At 30.5% G+C, this 20,605-nt stretch overlaps 1 protein-coding gene across 1 annotated transcript; it reads right to left on the reverse strand.

Moving 5' to 3' along the window:
* Positions 1-5,462: 5,462 nt before the first annotated feature.
* LOC137830127 (glutamine--tRNA ligase) lies at positions 5,463-15,341 on the reverse strand. The gene is made up of 23 exons (XM_068637287.1): positions 14,908-15,341; positions 14,724-14,774; positions 14,476-14,547; positions 14,176-14,275; positions 13,835-13,930; positions 13,491-13,552; positions 13,306-13,407; positions 13,128-13,217; positions 12,742-12,894; positions 12,597-12,652; positions 11,813-11,903; positions 11,644-11,730; positions 10,757-10,954; positions 10,567-10,665; positions 9,808-9,939; positions 9,573-9,709; positions 6,981-7,080; positions 6,808-6,903; positions 6,552-6,652; positions 6,370-6,475; positions 6,188-6,277; positions 5,959-6,088; positions 5,463-5,877 (listed from the first exon to the last, which is right to left on the reverse strand). The coding sequence occupies exons 1-23, from the start codon at positions 15,043-15,045 to the stop codon at positions 5,783-5,785; spliced, it is 2,382 nt and encodes a 793-aa protein (XP_068493388.1). The 5' UTR covers positions 15,046-15,341; the 3' UTR covers positions 5,463-5,782.
* Positions 15,342-20,605: the final 5,264 nt, after the last annotated feature.

The raw sequence follows: 20,605 nt of genomic DNA on the forward strand, positions 1-20,605 counted from the left end.
AATAAATAAATAAATAAATAGAGACTATCACTCAAACAATAAAAGATCACCAAAGCATTCAAATATGAGATCATTATAAAGAAAATGTTGATTTATCTAAGAAAATAATATCATTTAAATCATACATAAATATTTATATACTTTTTTATGTTTAAATTGGTGGATAGTATTTTTTTTTCGAGTAATGATATGTTGACAACTCACATTTTTTATACAATCACATTACAACTCCCACTACTATTATTTTAATACTTTTTCATATCATTTAATTCCAAACTTACGTTTTATTATATATTTATTTCTAAACTCATCACATCAAGAATTAAGAGTGTATACAACTTTAAGAGTTGTCAGAGTATAATTTTTTTTCTTCATAAAACGCGATAGTTATCTATTTAGTTTTTTCCGTATATAATGAATTTCTGTTTCTATATAAAAAGAAATAGTTGAATCTAAGGTGTGAATTGCGAACGGAATTTTCAAGGCACTTTTGCTCGTCTCCGCCTTATCAAACAAATAAAAAAAGGACTTATTTTCTTAAATGAAATGTGGAAATTAATTTTAAGGGTACGAATGAGTTACTCCATTTATGATTTGCTCCCAAATCTATATCCTACTTATAGTATCGTCATAATATTAAAGCTACTTTTTATAAAAGCTTCGTAATTTTTTAAATTGATTTTATTTATATTTTATCTAAATTCTCAGAACTGTTACGAAAGGACACGTGACTTTTCATTTTCGTACGAGTACAAAGAAAAAAAGGTTTAAGTACTCGAACAATAATTAAAATTTAAGATATTGGTTATTAATTTGAACTACTTTGTTATTTCTTTTACTTTTAAAAAGCCGCTGATATAAACATGTTTATTTTACATAAGCATCTTAATTTTCATATATGAAGAAAAACCAAAACAATGGTTTTATAGAAAAGGTTTAAGTGAATAAATTTCACAAAAGATTGTCTTTTTATTCTAGTTCAGTTTCTATGCATAAAAAATACAATAAATATGAATTTTAAAATAATTTAAAATAAAATTAGAATATAAATATATTTATACTTTATATGGAGATTTTTTAAAAGCTTTTTAATAAATTTGATTTAAAAATGAAAGAGTAATATGATGAAAGAAGTAGTTGGTAACAGTTGAACAGGAAGCGGGCAGTAATGATTGAGAGACACGTGTTGTGTTAGTTTCAGTGTATTGAAAGGCACGTGCAATAATTTATTTAATATTAAAATATAAAATAAAGATTTAGAAATGTTTGACTCTGATTCAGTTGTACCTACGACCTTGGAACAGTAATTTAAACCAAATCCTTATCCTTTGCTAAATTAGCGGCTGGGGTGGCAGCAATTCGGAACTAAACACAAAGAAATGTGTGACATTAAACCCATGAATCTCTTTTGGGTCTTACAGAAAGAAAAAAAACACAGTGCATGCGCATGATGTGTGATTGTGACAGCTTAATAATAATAATAATGAGGTGTTTCTTTGGTATGATTTGAAACTGAAAGCAACAGACATGAAGAAACTACACTTTGGCAATTAAACAAGATTATAATGGAGCCAGAGAGAGAGGGCGTGACTGCACCGGTTTCTACGTTCAACCACAGAAAAAGACTGCTTTTAAACTTCTTGTCTGCTACCTTCATTTCTTTTTCTCTCTGTTCTACGAATCAGGAAAAGAAACATCCCTCAAATCATTCAACCACACAGCTACTGCTCAAATTTACTGTGCAATTTTCAAAGTCCTCCTCTGAAAATAAAGGCCACGGTCAAAAACAAACAAGCCACTCACATTTTATTCATGCAACAATCAACCCAACGTTTAACTAATTCTATCAAACTTCAATCTTAAATCTTAAGTATATACACTTCTTACAAGGTGGGACTAGTCTTAAAAATAATTTTTTTTGTCTTTATCTTCCGGTCTTTACTATGGTCTTTGAACGACTTTTCAATAAGAAGAGTAGATACGATTAAAACATTCTGACTATCAAGTTAGTTCGAGTATAATATACATATGAGTTGAGAATGAAAAAAATTAACCTTGACTCTAAATCCTGAGTCTTTTCTGATATTTATATTTTTTGGATGAACTTCAACTCTTATAAACCTGCTTGTGGGTCTAAAAAAAAGATCTAATCATACTTTAATTATAGTTAATTGTGAATTTATAGGTTGTGTTTGAATTAAGAAGATCATTCGACCTTCTTATCATTCGATTCAATGTGGTATTTTCGACATACAATGTAAATGCACAATTTTATTCAAAGAAAAATTGCACGAGTGTTGAAACTTTCAGCATGTAGTCTCTGTTATAATAAAGTTGCCAACTGTCCCCTTTGCTTGTGCATGGTTCTTTCTGAGGCGTGCTAATTTTGGAGCCACTTGTGAAGTCTACAGCATCATTCTCCACCCCTCTTTTCTTTTATCTTAAGAATACTGATTTTTATTGTAAGTCACAACAAAAACGTATTAGTTACATTAAATGTTACATGTATATATGTACAGATACTGATACTTTTGTGTTTTGATTGATAAATACTGTGGTGGGAGTGAATGGTTGCAGCATATGCTCTAGAATGTGAGTGAGGTGGATAAGGTGGCGTAGGAAGATGGATGAGTGAGATAAGAAATGAAGTGTTTTTGGAGAGGAAAGAAAAGGTGGCACCAAAGCATGTGCTCTGATGTTGGTGCTAATTATTCATGAGAATTGGAACCTTTGAAAGGCAGAGATTAGATTGGTAGATGGATATAGATAAATAATACTCATTCTCCCTTACTTTCAATCAAATCAACCTTTCACTGTCAAATGTAAGCGTGACTAGACCAAACTCCATAATTGGGAGAATGAGACTCAGACCCTTTTACTTTCCTCCAGAAAGAGAAGAGTGATCTTGTTTGCTTTCATTGGTTATCGCAGCCAATAAGTACAAAACCAACTAACCCCACATCCATTTCATTATTTTATCAATATATGCACTTCATTATTCTCTTTATTTTCCAAGATTCTGTTTTGTTCTTGAGACTTTTATTCTGAGTTGCATTCATGATGACAAAAACAATAATTCTGCTTAGTGAAAGTAAAAGATTGAGAATTGTAGAGTAGTGAACATTTTCACCATTTGGGGTATGGGGATGAGCCCCATAGAAGGGAATGACACTAAGTCACCCTTTATTTCTCTTTAAGAATAACTTTTGATGTGTGAATGAAGAAAATTGCAATGCTAATAACATTCCTGCATCCCTTTTTAGTATGGAAGCTGGTGTAGCCCAACCTTTATGCTCGAGACTCACTTGAGGTGATAAGAGGATAAGGATTCTGATCCAACCAGAGAGTATAGAGAATACTTGCAAAATCACATCTGAGTGCACCATAAGCCCATTTTACACAACTCTACTAAACGCTAAATATTGAAATCAATCACTCGAATATATGTGAAGTGTGAGCAAGATGTTTGGATTTTGTACTTTTATAAATCAAGGTGCCGAGAGACCGAAAGGTTCGTGAGAAACTTTTAGATGTACTGATCAAAAGTAACAGATTACAAGTAAGTCTAATCAAAAGAACCTAAATTTAAAACCTCCTACACAAAGTTAAAGTCAATCTGGCTAAGTTCAATATGAATCACACTAAGATCCAAAATAAAGTTCAAAGTATAGTGTTGAACTTAGTAAATAAAAGTATAAATAGTAAAGTTCAATAAAGCTGATGAAACTCAATATTTTGTAATATAATTAGGTAACTCAATTAGTAGGTAGGTATAGTGTTTTTTTAAAGAAAAAGATACTTAATTAAACATATTCTAACTTTATACCTTGTAGGCACTACTTATCTGACATACCGAAAAATCATGAAGGAAGGAAGATCACGAGAGAAAAAAAAAAAAAAAAAAGAGATCACCATAGACACATTGAAGTATGAAAAATGGAAATAAAAAAAAGTGTCGAAGAGTAGTTAGACTTCTAAGAATAGTGCAATCTTTTAGTAGTGTATTGAATTTGAAGAGAGATAAATGGTTATGAACATCTTCAGCTTATAAGGGTACACCTATTTCAGACAAACTTAAAATAAAGAAAATAGATGGCAATTAGCTTAAGATTGTTATCTAAATTAAGAATATGCAATAAGCAGATTTAAAGTCTAAGGTTTTCAAATTGGTGACTGATTCGTGATGGGAAATCATGGTTGTGGGAAGTACTGTTGCATATTAAGATTTGAATTTTCTGAATAGAAACATAATGCAATACATTAGATTCTAAAGGCGATGATGGTATATATACTATTAAAGATGCCCTAGTGATAGTGTAGGAGAATAACTTTCTGTTGGCTGATTGATTTTGCTGGCAATAAAATTTGGAATAATGGAATACAATGCATCATTATTATCATTTCCCTTTTATGGTTAATATTCTTCCAGTATATCTTAACAAGAAAAACAAATTCTTAAACTAATATGAAGTTTCAGTATATTTAAAGTTGGAAAAACAGTGAAGGCATAAACAAAATTTAATGATAATATTAGGATGTAGAATTGCAAGTTTCATTTTACAAAAATAAAACCCATTAACTCACTATAGGTTTATAATTAAGGAGCATCTCTTTTTAATTGCATTAATGAGTATCATTATTTCTATTTTTAAACCATTAAAATAAAGAAGGTAACAATCCCAACTTGTAGTTAGTAAAATAATTTATAAAGTACAAATTTATTATAGACTCACTATATCATATGGCAACCAGAGCAAACACCCTCTAAGTTTACTTGATCCTTCCAATGAAATAAAATTAGAGTTAGTTATAGGGATGAGCAAAATTCTTTTTTTTAAACAGAACAATTTTAAGTAATTGGATTCTTAATCTAATAGTGTAAATTATTTGAAAGAATCATTTCAAAATCAAAACAGTTTTTAAGAACCGGTTCTAAATTAAACAAGTTTTCAAATTGATTATAAAAATTAAACAAATTTTAAAACCAAACCTATAAAAACAATTATATAAAATTGACACCTGATAGTCAAATTTTGTACCTGTGAATTCATAAAATCAGAAATTAACTTAATTAAAATGTTACATTTAGGTTAACACTGCCGATAAAAAAAAAAACATTTAGGTTAACACCATTTATCTATTATGATAGATGGGGCTTAGGTGGAATACAATCTCCATTTGAATTTTTAGGTACTTTTCATGAAGTAATAGAGTAAAAATTATTTTTTCGAGTCTCCTTGTGCTTAATTCAAGGCGTTATAAATAGTTTAAGCAAATTAAAACTCTTTCGATGACAAATGCTTAATAGTTGACTTCAATCTAAAAAGGGCTATGTTTAAGATAACTATTAAAGTTAAAACTGCCATTTTAATTCAACCTGGATACACATTACTGTCAATCAGAACAACATTGTCCTGTCACATGTCACATACATGCATACAGTGCAAACACTAGACTTAATCTGACTTAAATGTAATTTCTTTTTAGAGGGAAATGATTTCTTAATACTAATGTTACACTCGACTAATAGGAAAAAACATCAACGTTGGCACTAATTCACCAAGAGTAAAAACAAATAAAATATCCAAACTACAAAACCAACCAACCAAAAAGTAATTAAATAACTGAGGAACTTATAAATGATCCCTTAAGAAAATGTACACGGCTAAGTGGCTAGTAAATGTTTTACATAACCCCCCAACCCCAAAAATTTCTGTGTTACAAGTATCTATTTTAAACATGTATGAACCGCAGGACCTGCATGTGCCAATATTGAGGAACCCTATTTTCCACCTTTGCTATAGCTGTCCTTTAAGGTGACAGTCCTATTAAAAACAAGTTTTTCTGGAGTTGAGTCCCTGTCAACTACGAAGTAGCCTACAAGAGCAGAGATATAAGGGTTAGATATTAAGTGAAGAAAGATGAACTAATAATCAAGTAGCACTCAACGTAAAGTACCTAATCGTTCAAATTGGAAATTGTCCCCAACTTTCGCATTCTGCAGGGAGGACACGCCGTAAGCATCCGGGATTATCACTTTGGAATTAGGGTTTAAATCGCCGAGCCAATTGTCAAGTTCAGCGGGATTCTATTCCAGTGATTCAAACAGCAACAAAGAAGGAAAATATTATTAGCAAACTATATAGCGTGTGTGTAAAATCACAGGCAGACGTAAAGGATAGCAAACCTCTGATACGAATAGCCTCTCAAACAACCTGACTTCCACCTTTAATGGATCAACTCCAGGAGAAGGTTGAGGAACCCAATGGAGAACCCCCTAAAAACAAAAGGATTGCACAGATCACCAATCAGTTTTCCACAACTCTCGTCGACTATTTTTAATCAACAGAAATAGCAAAGTTTGTAAACCTTAGGCTTTGTCTTCTTTGAAGGATCATACTCGGCTCGAATTTCAAGAATAGTCTCATTATCATCAGCTAGAATCACTTCAGTGCACTTTATAGGAAATGCATATCTACACCAAACAATGAAAACTTTGAACAGTGGACTTTAAATTCTCACCACAATATCAATTTGTACCCTCAACTAACCTGAGTATCGCAGATTTCCCAGGAGCTAGACCATAATAATCTTTCGAATCTTGCATCCGGAAGTCCGAGTGTTCAATATATACAATATTGGAAAATGGAATCTACAAACGTAGACATGAAAAGAGAATCAGAAACCAACCAACATATGAACTGGTAATATCATGATAAAGCTTAACAAAAAAGTCAACATATTGAATCATCATCCTAAAACCAGAGCATTGCCCAAAGATATCGGTTTTCACAAGCTAAGCATTACCTTGTAGAAAGCAGAAGCATCATCAGCTTTTGCATCAGGCCATATCTTTGCATCAACCTCAATAACTGGGTTGGCTTCAAGATTAGTAATAACAACCTTACAAGATTAAATCAATTAGTCTTAAGCTGATTAAATCAGAACGGTATACTGGCATAGAAAGAAAATAAATATACCTTGAGGGGATGAAGGACAACCATTGCACGAGGAGCTGTTCTGTTTAATTCTTCCCTAACATGGTATTCAAGGCGTTCAATAGAAATCAAAGTGCCATCACTACAGCAACAAAAAGAATAATTGTAATTAATGATGCACCTCCACCCTCATATACCTATTTTTTAAATGAAAAAACAGTGCGCAGGTTCTTGTTCTTGAAAGTAAGCTACAGTCAACTGATTAAAGCTTCAAATGTGCATTTCCTAAAGCACACATTAAATAAACGAATAAATAAAATAACAATCCCGTGCAAAGAACACAATAGTGAATCAACTATTTGGATAAGGCATCACCTAGACAACTATTTCTTCAAAGACTTATGTTCTGTTTGTTAAGGAGATCAGTATTTTTTTGGTCCTATAAAGAGAAAGTGGCTGCTTGCTGAAATTTTAATTTTGGGTTCTGCCAGACACATCATGACCTGACCCAAAAAACCTGCAGTACAGATACACACAATGAAGGCAAAATGCTAGGTTGTATAATACAAGTGACACAAAAATAGGATTTGAGTGGTCAGGAGCTACTTTCTGTAATCTTCAAATATTTCTTTACATCCACCTGAATAAATAGGCCTACTGTTCACCAAGTTAAGCCTTTTGCTAAATTATATGTTGTTTTCTCTACTCCCTATTTTCTGTTTCTGCCTCTGGCAATAACAATCCCGCCATTCCAATGCAATATTTCCCTCCTGGCGAGACTGATATATTTAGAATGTAGTATCTTCTTGGCACTAATGTTTTCAATCACAAGTTTATTAATGGTTCAGTTTTTAAAAAAATTGCTAATAACTGGCAAGCTTTTAAACTCTACAAAGGATACAAAGTACTTACAATTTTAACAAAAATTAAAAGTAGAAAAAGAGGAAATAACACTCAATCACAATATCTAAAAGGTAGGAAAAATAAATTTGCACTCGCTGTATTGTCCGAACTCATAATGATTTTGACGGGAATCCCCTCATTTACCAGGTATAAGTATGAGTAATATCCAATATTTTAATTCAAGTACATAGATGGGATGGGTATGTATGTTCCCGTCCCCATTTAAAATAACTAAAACACTATTAGTTTATTAGGTAGGTAGCCAAAAAAACTTATTTTCAATTTTCTTGTTGGGTTTTTGTTTCATTTCATTTGAAGAATTTTTCTTTCGATAAATAATTTTCCATCTTCTCTCTCAATTGTTCAACTCAATCCACCAAGTTCACTCAAATCCCTAAAGTATTTTCTCCTTCATCACAACCTCAATTACACTTTTTTTTTCCTTTATCCAGTTTTGTTCAAACAATGTATTGCATTTCAAGAAATGTAAACCTCATTTTCAATGAATTAAGTCACCCATTTGATCATTTGTACTCCTTTTTAATATTTTATTTTTTGTTTATTTTCTGTCATGCGAGAATGTCATCAATTTTGAATGTTCAATCATGTAAACCCTTACTTTACTAGATAACATAAAGAACTTATAATATCTTTTATCTTTGGTTCTTAGTTTCATTTCATTTGAAAAATTCTTCATTCACTACACAATTTTTCATTCTCTCTCAATGGTTCAACTCTTTCAATATTCACCAAATTGACTCAAATCCTTGTATTTTTCCTCTCAAGATTTTCAAAAAGTAATACATGTTATAGTTGTCATGAAATTTCAATTGCGTAATTGTTTACTTTTTTTTATAATTACTTGTCATTTATGCAATTTTTTTTCGTACTCTATTCTAAAATTTATGCAATTATAAAATATTCCTTTGATCTTTGATATTGAAGAAAAGAAAATGTGTTCTTTTAACATTGAATATTTGATAATATCATGTTTATTTTATTCTGTTTGAATTTTTTATTTTTGTGAGAGTTATTTAATATTTGGGGGACGATAATACTCACTACTCAAAGTGTCTCGAAGACTATGGGGGATGAGACAAATTTCATATCCAATGGGGATGGAGACAAGAATGTGTGTGAATTTTTACTTTGAGGATGGGAACAGGGGTGTAGTCATTAGTGGTAACAAAAATACTAAAGATTTATAGCCATTTTTATTAACACAGCACATGATGGATCAAGTCATTGTAGACTATGCCTTTTCTCTCAGAGATAGAGAGACTAAGTTGACAAATAAACATCTTTTACTAACACAAACTATAACATGACGTCCAAAACTAATACGCAATAATGAATTGACAAATGTAGAGAATTTGTGCCTTCATAACTACAAAAAAAAAAAAACAACCTAGGCTTTTGGTGGGGGCAAATACATGGATCACAAAATGTTTTGTTATAACTGCTAACAGAATAATTCATCAATTACATTGAAAAATTATAGATTGAAAAAGACATAAATAGCAATTAATATGATAAATATAATAAAGCATTACCAAAGCAACTTCCGACATCAAGATATAAAGGAAATGGTAAAAGCTAAAATGAAATTCAGGTCAATTTTTAGTATAAAACATGAACTGAAGTATGTGGTGTTTCAAGTACTTTTCCACACCAATAACTTAGAAATAGCATTCTTATACAACCAACTGTAGTTGGAAATTGATAACATACCTTCTAGTTATTCCAATTCCTCGGACAAAAGCATTGATTGCAGTGGGGCTCATGCCTCTTCGCCGCAAACCAGCTAGTGTCATCAAACGAGGATCATCCCACCCATCAACCCACTTCTCTGTAACTAGACGATTCAGCTTCAACAAAGAACAATATGTAATTAGGGGATAGCAAATTATAAGCATAATAACAAAACTCAACAAAATTATTACAATGTGCAAAATTGCTGATTCACCTTACGCTTTGACATAACTGTGTTAGAGACATTCAACCTTGAATATTCCCATACATAAGGCTGGTAAATGCCTAACGCATGCAACAACCAATAATACGATGCTCGACGTGTCTCAAATTCAAGTGTACACAGCTGCATGAGATATTCGTGAATTAGATATATATAAAATAACAACAGAGTTAGCATTAATCGCATACGAAATCTGAATGCTATTTGTTAGGTATGAAGCCATAAAACATTGACCATTAGTTACAAAAGTTCCCAGCACAGTTATAGCCACAAAGAACCAACTATAGTGAATAGAACATTCTGTACAGCACACCGCTATTTGTAGGACAGAAAATTTAAAATTCCCATTATGTATATATACATGAAAGTTGAAACTACAATTTTTTTAAGGAGAACCACACATTTTAAAACATAATAACTCCAACTCAATGATCTTCCAAAAATCTAACTGACTATAAATATTACAAAAGTTTAGAGCATAAAATAATGTTGAAGAAGCTAGAAATCTAGCTGTCTAAGTATTATTATATTAGGATATCCAAATATCACGTGTATAAAAAACGGATGTTATCACAAGGACCGCCACTATAAATATATAGATAGAGAGAGATTAAATTAGGAGAATTTAAGCATCTAGGATTAACACATTCTTGTTGAAGGTTGAAATGGGTAAATAAAAAAGGAGAAACCGGGTTACTAGCAAGAAAATTGTAACATCACCAAGAAAAAATAGAGTGAAAGACAACTTACTGAATGTGTGATATTCTCTAGAGAATCAACAATGCAGTGAGCATAGTCATAACTTGGATAAATACACCATTTGTCTCCGGCGTGAGGGTGTGGAGTAAACTAAAAGACCAAAAGCATTCACATCACATGAAATTGGATCATTATCTCCCCGTAAATTTGAGTAATCAAAATCATCTAGGCAAGTACTTACCTTAATTCTGTAAGCAATAAGGTCATACATATTGTAATTATCACTCTGCATGTCTTGCTTCATTCTAAGTGTGGCTTTTCCTTCTTCTACAAGGCCATTTTTCATATCCTCAAAGAGCTTCAATGACTCTGAAATTGGTCTGTCTCTCCAAGGACTGTTCATTTTCTTCTCCCTATATTCCTTTATCTCATCAGGTGTCTACAACCAAATCATCATTAAATACTGTTAATGTTTGTTGTGCTTGCTTAATACAAAATTCAACAACATGGAGACAATTATCACATCCTCCTTAGTATTCCACGTTAACATTTTCTTCTGGAATAGCAAGTATCCTTTGCAACAATTGAAGTAACTTTTTTAAAATATAAAATAAACGTAAAAGTGTAAATATGTGATGAGTAATACTATCAAATTAATTCCTTTAATCTTTTAAAAAAATTCTCACTAAATCTAAGGTATTTAAAAAAGAAAAATTTGATATTAAAAATTGAAAGTGATTAAAGCTAAGATTTATAGGAAAGAAGGAATTCCAACGTAAAAGAAAAACATAAATAATCAATAATTTTAAAAGTTTTAAAAATATACAATAAGTGCTAAATAGTGTTGATGATGCACGCATCACAATCAGAAAGAGAATACAAAAAAGAGATGTCTTCATGCTTAGGCACGAGAACACAAATTTATAACATAAGGGTTGATAATATAATTCCATGCAATTGAAATTTTCAGAGTAAACTGCCAAAGGGATCAGAATTAGTGCTTCAAATAAATCAAGTTAATTACATGTCAGATGTTTTAAAACCACCTAAAGGGAAGAACCAATGAAACATTTAACAACAATGTTAAATATTTGTAGCAATAAGATATTCAGATGTTTGGATGACAACCTGATGGTCAACATACGCATGACCCTTTTTTATGAGCTCCACAGCTAATTCATACAACTCTTGGAAGTAATCACTTGTGTAAGTAATCTGCAAACATTACAAAGCTGTTAAACATCTAAATAACCAAGATCACGTCAGCCAATACACGTCATGAAACAAACGAACATACCTTGAATGGTTTCCAACCCATCCACTGGACAATTTCTTCAATGTGATCAATATATTCTTTCTTTTCTGCTTCAGGATTTGTATCATCATACCTGGAATTGGTGTTTAAATATTTAAATAACAATTTAAATAAATAAATAAATTTAAAATTTGGTGTTTCATGAAATAACTTAATTTAATTTGTTGTTTAAAAATTTAATTTATTTTGTCTACTAAAATTTTAAAATAATTTTTATTTAAATTTATAATTTATCTTAACTCTAATTTATATTTTAAAAATATTTTTTACATCAAGTAATTTTACATAATTATGAACACTTACAGGTATCAAATAATTGACAATTATTTTATAATCAAGTACCCGCGGTTTGATCCGACATGGGTGTTAGGTATTTATTTAAACATTTCTTAACACAAGGGAATCAAATTTCATTTTTCACAAAAGGGCACTTTGGTTATTTTCTAAACATATCAATCTACAGTTTCTTTTATTCTATCACATCAATCAAATGACTCATAAACTTTCCACTCATTTCTCTCCACTTTTTAACTCTCTCTTAATCTAAACACCCACACTTCACACTACTCATGATTTGTTATTTATAAAGCATTTTTAAGTTCAATCTTAAAATATTCTAGGCCAGTTAAAGATGCTAAAACTCCCCCATAGATAATTCCTAGATGATATATTTCACAAGAGCAATGTCCATCTCTTTCAGATGAAAGAAGAGAAACTCAGCTGAACTGACAATAAATAAAGGAAAAATTGAAAAAAAAGTACACACCTCAGATAACAACCTCCATCCCTGTCTTTTGCCAGCCCAAAATCAATAAACATAGCCTGAACAACAATTAAGTTTTTATTTCAAACTATATATCACTGGGGGGAAAAACCAGAGTAATGATTACAATGCAAAAAAAGTTACATACTTTTGCATGACCAATATGCAGATATCCATTTGGTTCGGGTGGAAAGCGGGTCAAAACTTTTCCACATGTTGCTTTCAAGTGTTTGTCAAGAAGCGCCCTTGTATTACAACATCTCAAAATACTTCCATCACTAAAAGGCACTTCAGTATGCACCTGAAATCAACTTATCATCAAGACATGTTGCAGATGCAAGTTAAGGAACAAAGTTAAACTTCAAACTAAGGGCACCAAGGGAACTTTATAGCGTTGAAAGCCTTGCAAGAACAATATAGCAACCAGAAAGATTCGATAAGAAACACTCATATGTCATGCCATGAGCAAGCAGTGCATTGGAAATGACTCCATTCATACTAAAATGCAATTTAATTTTAAATAAAAGAAAATACCTTGAAATTTTCCACTGGGTTAGGAAATATTAAATATGGATTAACATCTTCTTCAGGTGACTTTTCAGGAGTGGCAACAGGTGCTTTATCCTATATAAGCATGTAAGTAGAATTGTGAACCAATAAGTAATGTCATAAAAAAAGTAAAGCCAAAATAGACAACTGGAAACACAGGCACCTCTACTTTAGCAGGTTTCTCCTTCTTCTTTTTAGATGGCTTTTCATCATCTGCTGCTGTTCGATCGCCCAGTAGTTCATATAGTTTTGCATCAACAAGTTGCTGCGAAAGCAACTAAATAGTATTAAAAACATGAAATAAGTAAACGAACGACCCTTGAATTAGGTTTATTCCATAGCTGTCACCTTGGCAACTTTGGCGTCACCCCATGGCAGCCTCTTGCGCACATGCCCAAGCAACTCACCCACTAGCAAAGATAAAATATAAATGTTCTCAGCACTGAATAGAATGACAGTTCAATATAAAAGGGAAACAAATTGCATAATAATAAACCATCCAATCATCCACATAATGAACTTCTCTATAAGAATTAAAAAGGTGCATTCCAATTTAAAATTTGTAGTGAGATTTTACAGTATATATATTGGAAAGTTAAATCATATCAATTCATTTAAAGTTATAATTTCAAAGTAATGAAATCTGCCAGAATTGAATTATTAAATCTATCACGGCAAAGACTGAACACTACCATTTGTTCGATAACGTAGCTCCAAAATTGTAGACTTGTTCTCCTCAACAACTTCACTGACAGCTTGTTTGATATCTTCTGTTGAAACCTCAACGCCTGCTCAAGTATGCAAGATATTAAGAGATACACTTATCATAAGTTAATTTCTAGAAATTTGCACATAACTTCTCCAAAGTTTTGTTTTAAACTTGTCCACAAGCTAAATTTAACTTATGAGGAAATCAATTTCCTTGTTTTCTTCTTAATTTTCTCTCTTAAAAGTCTTTTTAAGAAGCTCGTCCAAATAGATCATAAGGTCAACTTTATACGAGACTACACTGCTAAAGTTTTTTCTACCGTACCAACACCACAAGCTTCTTCAAATGTTTTCGAATCAAGATTCTCCAAGCCCGTAGAAGCAAGAAATGATAAGGCTGCATCTAACTGTGCAGTTGTTTTGACCTGCAAGCACAATCATAGAAGAGAAGAAATATCTCAAACATAAAACTTCATCTAAACCAGAGATCTGCAGAAAACATAATAACAAAGTTGACAACCAATCAAGAGAACAAATAAAAAGTGGAATACAATAATAACACAAATTAAACAGTTAGTGCCAATCGACGAACATAAGACGGCAATCAAGAATCTAATATGCACACCTTCGAAGAAACAATGTATTGAAGTAATGTTGGACGATGCGGCAAGGCATTTGCAGGGTACTTCGTCGCAACCTGCCACATAAATCAACGTCAACAACAGTCATCAAGAAAACCACAATAAAACGTTATACAATTTCTCTTTACCATAGACTCGCGTAGTTCAGTGAGCACAGCAGAATACAGAACATAAAGACATCCAGAATTACGAGTGTAACACAAATTCGAGTGCATGCAAAGACATTTATTACCGTGTAAAGAAGATTTCCAACCGTTCGACTGCATCCATCAGTAACACCAGCCTAAAAAAACACAGAACAAATGCAACTAATATAACGAATAAAGGAAACGGAAACCTTCCGAAATTAGAAAGACTGGTTGCAGAAGGAATTGTTGAATTGAGAATCATTGTGCTATGGATGGTTGTGTATATACCTCGTTGATGACGGAAGTGAGATTGGCAGTGACTTTGTTATTGGCGACAGTGTTTCGAGCTGTGCGCTCGTCTAAACCGATCTTCAGAAAGAGATCTAGGCACTTCTCCTTATCGGAGCCGCCATCCTTCGCCGGCATCTTGTGACGGAAAAAGCCAAAATCGTATTCCGACAAAGTGTGAGAGACTTTAGGGTTTTGGCTGTGACTGCGACGACAGAAATGGTAGTGGTGAAGATATAGAAGGGTGTGTAAGAAATTAACTAATCCAGAGTCGACGAGCTTTATTGTTAACGTTAAGAGTGAGGATGTAAAGATTCTTGGTTTAAGATCCTGTGGGCTTTACGATCATCCTCTACATCCCACTGGAGAGTGACTTAGGTTGACGTTTACCGCTTCAACTTGGGCTTGGATCCCACTTTCTGACGTATTAGCTTGGGCTTCACGCACTGGGCCCGCAATAAGAATTAATTTAATATTTTTAAAATTATTGGCCCTGTTGACCAAATATATTCTTTATTATAACATATTGGAAAACATTTTATTTGAAATTATAATTTTTTAAGAAAGGAATTGCTTTGATTTTGATTTTAAATTAACTTAAATTTACTTTTGATATCTTTAATTTTATAAACACGCAATTCCGCTTCCTGTAAATATTTAATTGTTCCTACAAATTTACAAAATTAAACAATTTTTATTTGCTATTAATATATCATCCAATACTAAAATGTGATAAAAAAGTCAAATGTCTATTATTACAAAATATTGTTAATTATTTTTAACAATGAACTTCTACATTTGTTATTGTAATAAAAATAATCATATTTTTCAGTAATTAAATGATATATTAACAGTAAACTAAAATTGTTTAATTAATATTAAATATTAGTATATTTTTTTACTAGTAATTGAATCAAACATCCGTCTAATTTTTACCATTAAATTCAATCTTACATCTCCTAAAATTATTTAACCTTTAATATTCAAAATCTAATTATTATTTTTTTGTAGAAACTAAATAATTACACCTTCAAGAAACTATAACCACACAAAAAATGTTTAACTCAACCTAATTTTTGTAATTAAGACACTATTACTTTACAGTTTTATTCAAATGGGATATCTTTACAATGAAGTTCTTATAGCATGTCTCACCTTATAAAGTTTTTGCAATAATATTTACAGTTCTGTTTGGCATTTTTTTTAATCTAGGTGCATTAAAAAAAAATTAGATTAAACTCACCTATTATATAGTCCAAATGACTTAGGAATCTTGGTTTGATTTATTAGAGGGAGAACTACTAGAATATAATTAATCGGTGATATTGATCATCTTGGTGCGTCTGTCACTGTCAAATTTAATGGCAAACTCAACGGATTCTGCCTCGGCAAGACTTCGAAAATCGTCATATTTGATCTGCAATTGATGAACAAAAAAAATCCTTGAAACTTCGTCCAGGATTATGAACCAAAACCCCTTTTGATCATTGAACCATTTCACTTTCTCACTCTTTCACTCATTTTTTTGTTCCTTTGCAAACCCTCAACACACAAACCCTAAGATAAGGAGAAGTTAGAAATTTATAATTTTTTTAATCTATCACAAATTTTACTATATGATGGTTTTAAATTGAACACACATAATAAATAACTTTTATGACACTTAAAATATGACCTAACATAATAACTAATTATTATGTCAGTTCGATCTACAACTCACATAATAAGTTTTTTTCAAAATTACAAGTATGTCACCGTAACATTTATTATAATGGGTGACTATCAACCATCATAAAAAGTTATCATATATTCCTCATTTTGCTCTAGTGGTAATACTTAGATTTAACTAATATATATATATATATATAATAATTTTAACTTTTTTCTCTTCATAGAGATTTATATATATTACTAAAAAGTTAATATATAATATAATATAATTTTTTTTATCATTTTATTTGTAGAGAGTTTTCTTATTCATAAAAGCATGAGTTTCATATATACAATCATATTGGATCACAAACTTATAACAAAAAAAAAAAAAAGTAAATGTTGTTTTAAGATCTCACTACATGCATATGTGAATACATATATTTTAAAAATTCACTCATATTTCATCTACTTTCAATTTACTCACTAAACATACACCAAAATTAAATATAGAACTCTCAGAACATTATCTATATCTAATATTAACATCATAAACATCTGACTCTATTTTCGGGAAACACATTTGCTGAACTACACTCACATATGTGCATCTAACACAATACATCTATTAGGTTGTCATGACAACAAAGTTACATTATATGAATGTATCGACTCATGTGACAAGTGGATCGCTATAAACTACTAAACACAACTTTTGTTTTCACATTGCATACAAGGTTATAAATCTTTTTTTACTCTCACCACCTCATATTTTCCTCTATACGAATCTAATATCAATAAACTCGGGATATTTCATATATAATCTCAAGTCAACATGTCACTTAAACATCTTAACATGAAATTCTCTCCCTGAAAACAACCATGTTTGCATTCATGTTCTATCATAACATAATCATAATATATCATCACTCATATACATTCCAACTCAAATAATATTTTATTTCATATCATACACTTCAAATTTTACATATCATCACATGATAACTTATACACTAACATATCAATTTTATCATTTAAAACCATATATTCCAACAAAAAAAATACTAATAAAATTTAATTCACCAATCATCACTCTATAATAATATTCAAACATTTCTTAATAAACTTATAGATTATACCATATTGATTTAATAATATTTCAATGCATTTTTTATGCTTACAAGTAATTATTTTTTCTAAGTAAAACTATTGTGAAACAATTTGACCCAGCTATACATCTTGTATTTTACATTTTATATGTATAATACACTATTAGAAAATAATGAAATAGAAACAAAAATAATTAGTTGATATATTGACTAAATTAGATACTATTTTAGTGACTAAAAAAAATTGGTTTCTAAATTAGTTTCTATTATTGTTAAATAATTTATAAATTGATATCTAATTAGCTACCAAAGTTTATTTTTGATTTCTAAAAATTAATTTCTATTTCATAATTTTCTTGTAGTGATATATCTCGTTCACTTCAATTCCACATAAATGAATATGATTTAATGATCACATGTCAAATATATTTTATGTGAGGAATATTTTTCATGTAGCTCCGTAAACATGTGATATTTTATATGTTGAAAGAACTCATGTGATCTATATCTTTAAAAAAAACTAATAAAAATATTTATAATATATTAACAGTAACTTTGTAGTTGATATCATGAAAAATATTTTAAACTCAACTATAAATATCGATAATAGTAAACATGTTCTTATTCCCTTATATAAATTAAGAAAAATATTTTTCTCAACATAATCACATTTACTAAACTTACATTTTTTTGCTCATTTACTTTAAAGAAATAGAGAATATTTATTAATCTTACACTGTCTACAACATTTATAGCTAAAGTACAATTAATACTTAGAATAGAAGTTTACTTAATTCTTGAAATATTTCCCAGGGAATATTTTCACATTTAAACATCAAAATTAAATAAAAGTCTTAACAATTAAGAATGTTTTTAATAATTATAAGCACTTTTCTCAATGAAAAGTAAACACATGTTTACGACAATACTATATATATATATATATATATATATGATATCATTTGAAGTAGTACCCTCAGGAAGCAAGCTAATTTTGTTTATACGAAGTGGAGACTGTACTTAGTTTGATAATATTGTAACATCTTGCTAAGTTTTTTACTCTATATATTATAAAATTATTTCAAATTCATACATAAAGAACAATGGTTAATTTTGTAGGTTTTACTTTTGAAAATCATTTTAAAAAAATTGTTCCAGCTAATTTGGAGATATAAGTATATATGTTAGAATATTTGAAATTGTGAAAATTGAATTTTGATTATTTTAGCGAAAAACTAGTAAAAATAATAATTTATTAAAATTATTCATATGAATTTGGATGAAATTGATTATAAATCAAGAAGGAGATTTGTTAATTTCGTATTCTTACATCTAGTAATAAAGTATCTAACAATAAAATGAATTTTATATTTATTTATAAATAATAAATTGTCTATATTAAATGAATTTTATGTTTAACTTAACCTTATACAATCGACTTTTGAAATGAGGCTGACACTCACTTATAAAAAATGAACTGTCACAATCTCTAATCGATTGGATTCTGATAATCTCTAATCGATATGGAATCCTCGTCAAATATAATTCACCCTTATAAAATCAATTTATAAAAAGATTTATACTTATTATTTATATACTATATGAAATAGACTTATCTTTACGAGTAACATCTCAACCAAAATGATGCGGTTGCATTGAACACTTTGATTGAGAAGTGATGGAGAAAGAGTGATGTACGCATTGAATTGAGAATTGAGTGTATGTTATGTCACTCGTACTTTGTACCCGTATCCAGATTGTAGAGTGTGTGATTGTTCCATGAAAATTCATGAGATGAAGATGCCAAGTGCATCCAATCGAATAGCCAGCAAGAATCATAATCTGATCGGGATCACCATTACCCACGTGCCAACACAGTAGGAATCATCCAACACTGTCAAAGTACTACTCTCCCACACATATAGGGATGCCCCCAAATCTCATCTAGAGATTCCCTTTCCCCTTTCATTTTCTCTTTCTCTTGCCAATTCTTTTTTCAGACATCACCTCTGTGTTTTAATCCAACCCAATTTCACTCTAGAGAATAAGAATGTCCATTTCTATGCTACCAGATCTTCACCTCCTCCACAAAGGTTAAATAATGTGTATGGAATTTGAAAAAGGTTCATCTTCTTCTCGAGAAGAAGAAGCATTCTGTTATGACCCTAATAATGTTCATGATGTTTACATTGCTTCAAGAAGTACTAAAGGTGTGGTACCAGTACTCCTGTGACAGTGCCTAGTCATTGCAACAATAATTTCCTATGAATCAATATCATTTTTTGCTATGCTTGTTGTCCTAAAAGGAATCCCACATCGCTGCCACATAATGCTAACTCAGAACATCATGTTTCCACCACATAGGACAACATTAATGCTTTTAACCCATGTATCCAAATGTTGAAATCGTTGTAACAACTAAGAGTGCTTTTAAATCCTCGTGTGTTCTAATTTGTGTTAGACATCACGTCAATGAAAAACTAGAGCATTTTATATTATATAAGTTAGTATAAATTTTATTTTATAAGTTAGTTTTATGAGATTAAATTAGGTTTAAAGTATATTTTTAATAATTTATTCTGATAAGTGCATTAAAAATGTTAGAGATTTTTCTTGATTTAATGACAGATCATGATCAATGAATATTAGCTGATCTAAGAAATTAGAACAAGATTTGCACAAACACTGAAAATGTTGATGATTGCCAAGATCCAAAACCTGGTTTAGTATTTATCAGATCTGTCATTAACATAAGAAACTTGTGCAAAGATGATTAAGGTTAATATTAAATTAATATTGGCGTGATCATACGTACTTGTGAAGACGATAAAAGTCAATAATTTTTTTCATCACTTTGTTTTTTATTAGGATGACAAGCTAAATAAAAAAACGCTTATTGTGCTTGAGAAAACCTTCCTTACGTATTTGTGAAGAAAGGG

This window comes from Phaseolus vulgaris, chromosome 7 (genome assembly GCF_000499845.2).
Source record: "Phaseolus vulgaris cultivar G19833 chromosome 7, P. vulgaris v2.0, whole genome shotgun sequence".
NCBI lineage: Eukaryota > Viridiplantae > Streptophyta > Magnoliopsida > Fabales > Fabaceae > Phaseolus > Phaseolus vulgaris.

Excerpts from the sequence above, each read along its gene's own strand:
- LOC137830127 (XM_068637287.1), bottom strand. The coding sequence starts at position 15,045 with ATGCCGGCGAAGGATGGCGGCTCCGATAAGGAGAAGTGCCTAGATCTC. Across the intron at positions 13,218-13,305 it reads AGAAACCTGCTAAAGTAGAG|GATAAAGCACCTGTTGCCAC; the intron begins GTGCCTGTGTTT and ends ATGCTTATATAG. Across the intron at positions 6,904-6,980 it reads TTGTCCTTCATCCCCTCAAG|GTTGTTATTACTAATCTTGA; the intron begins GTATATTTATTT and ends TAATCTTGTAAG.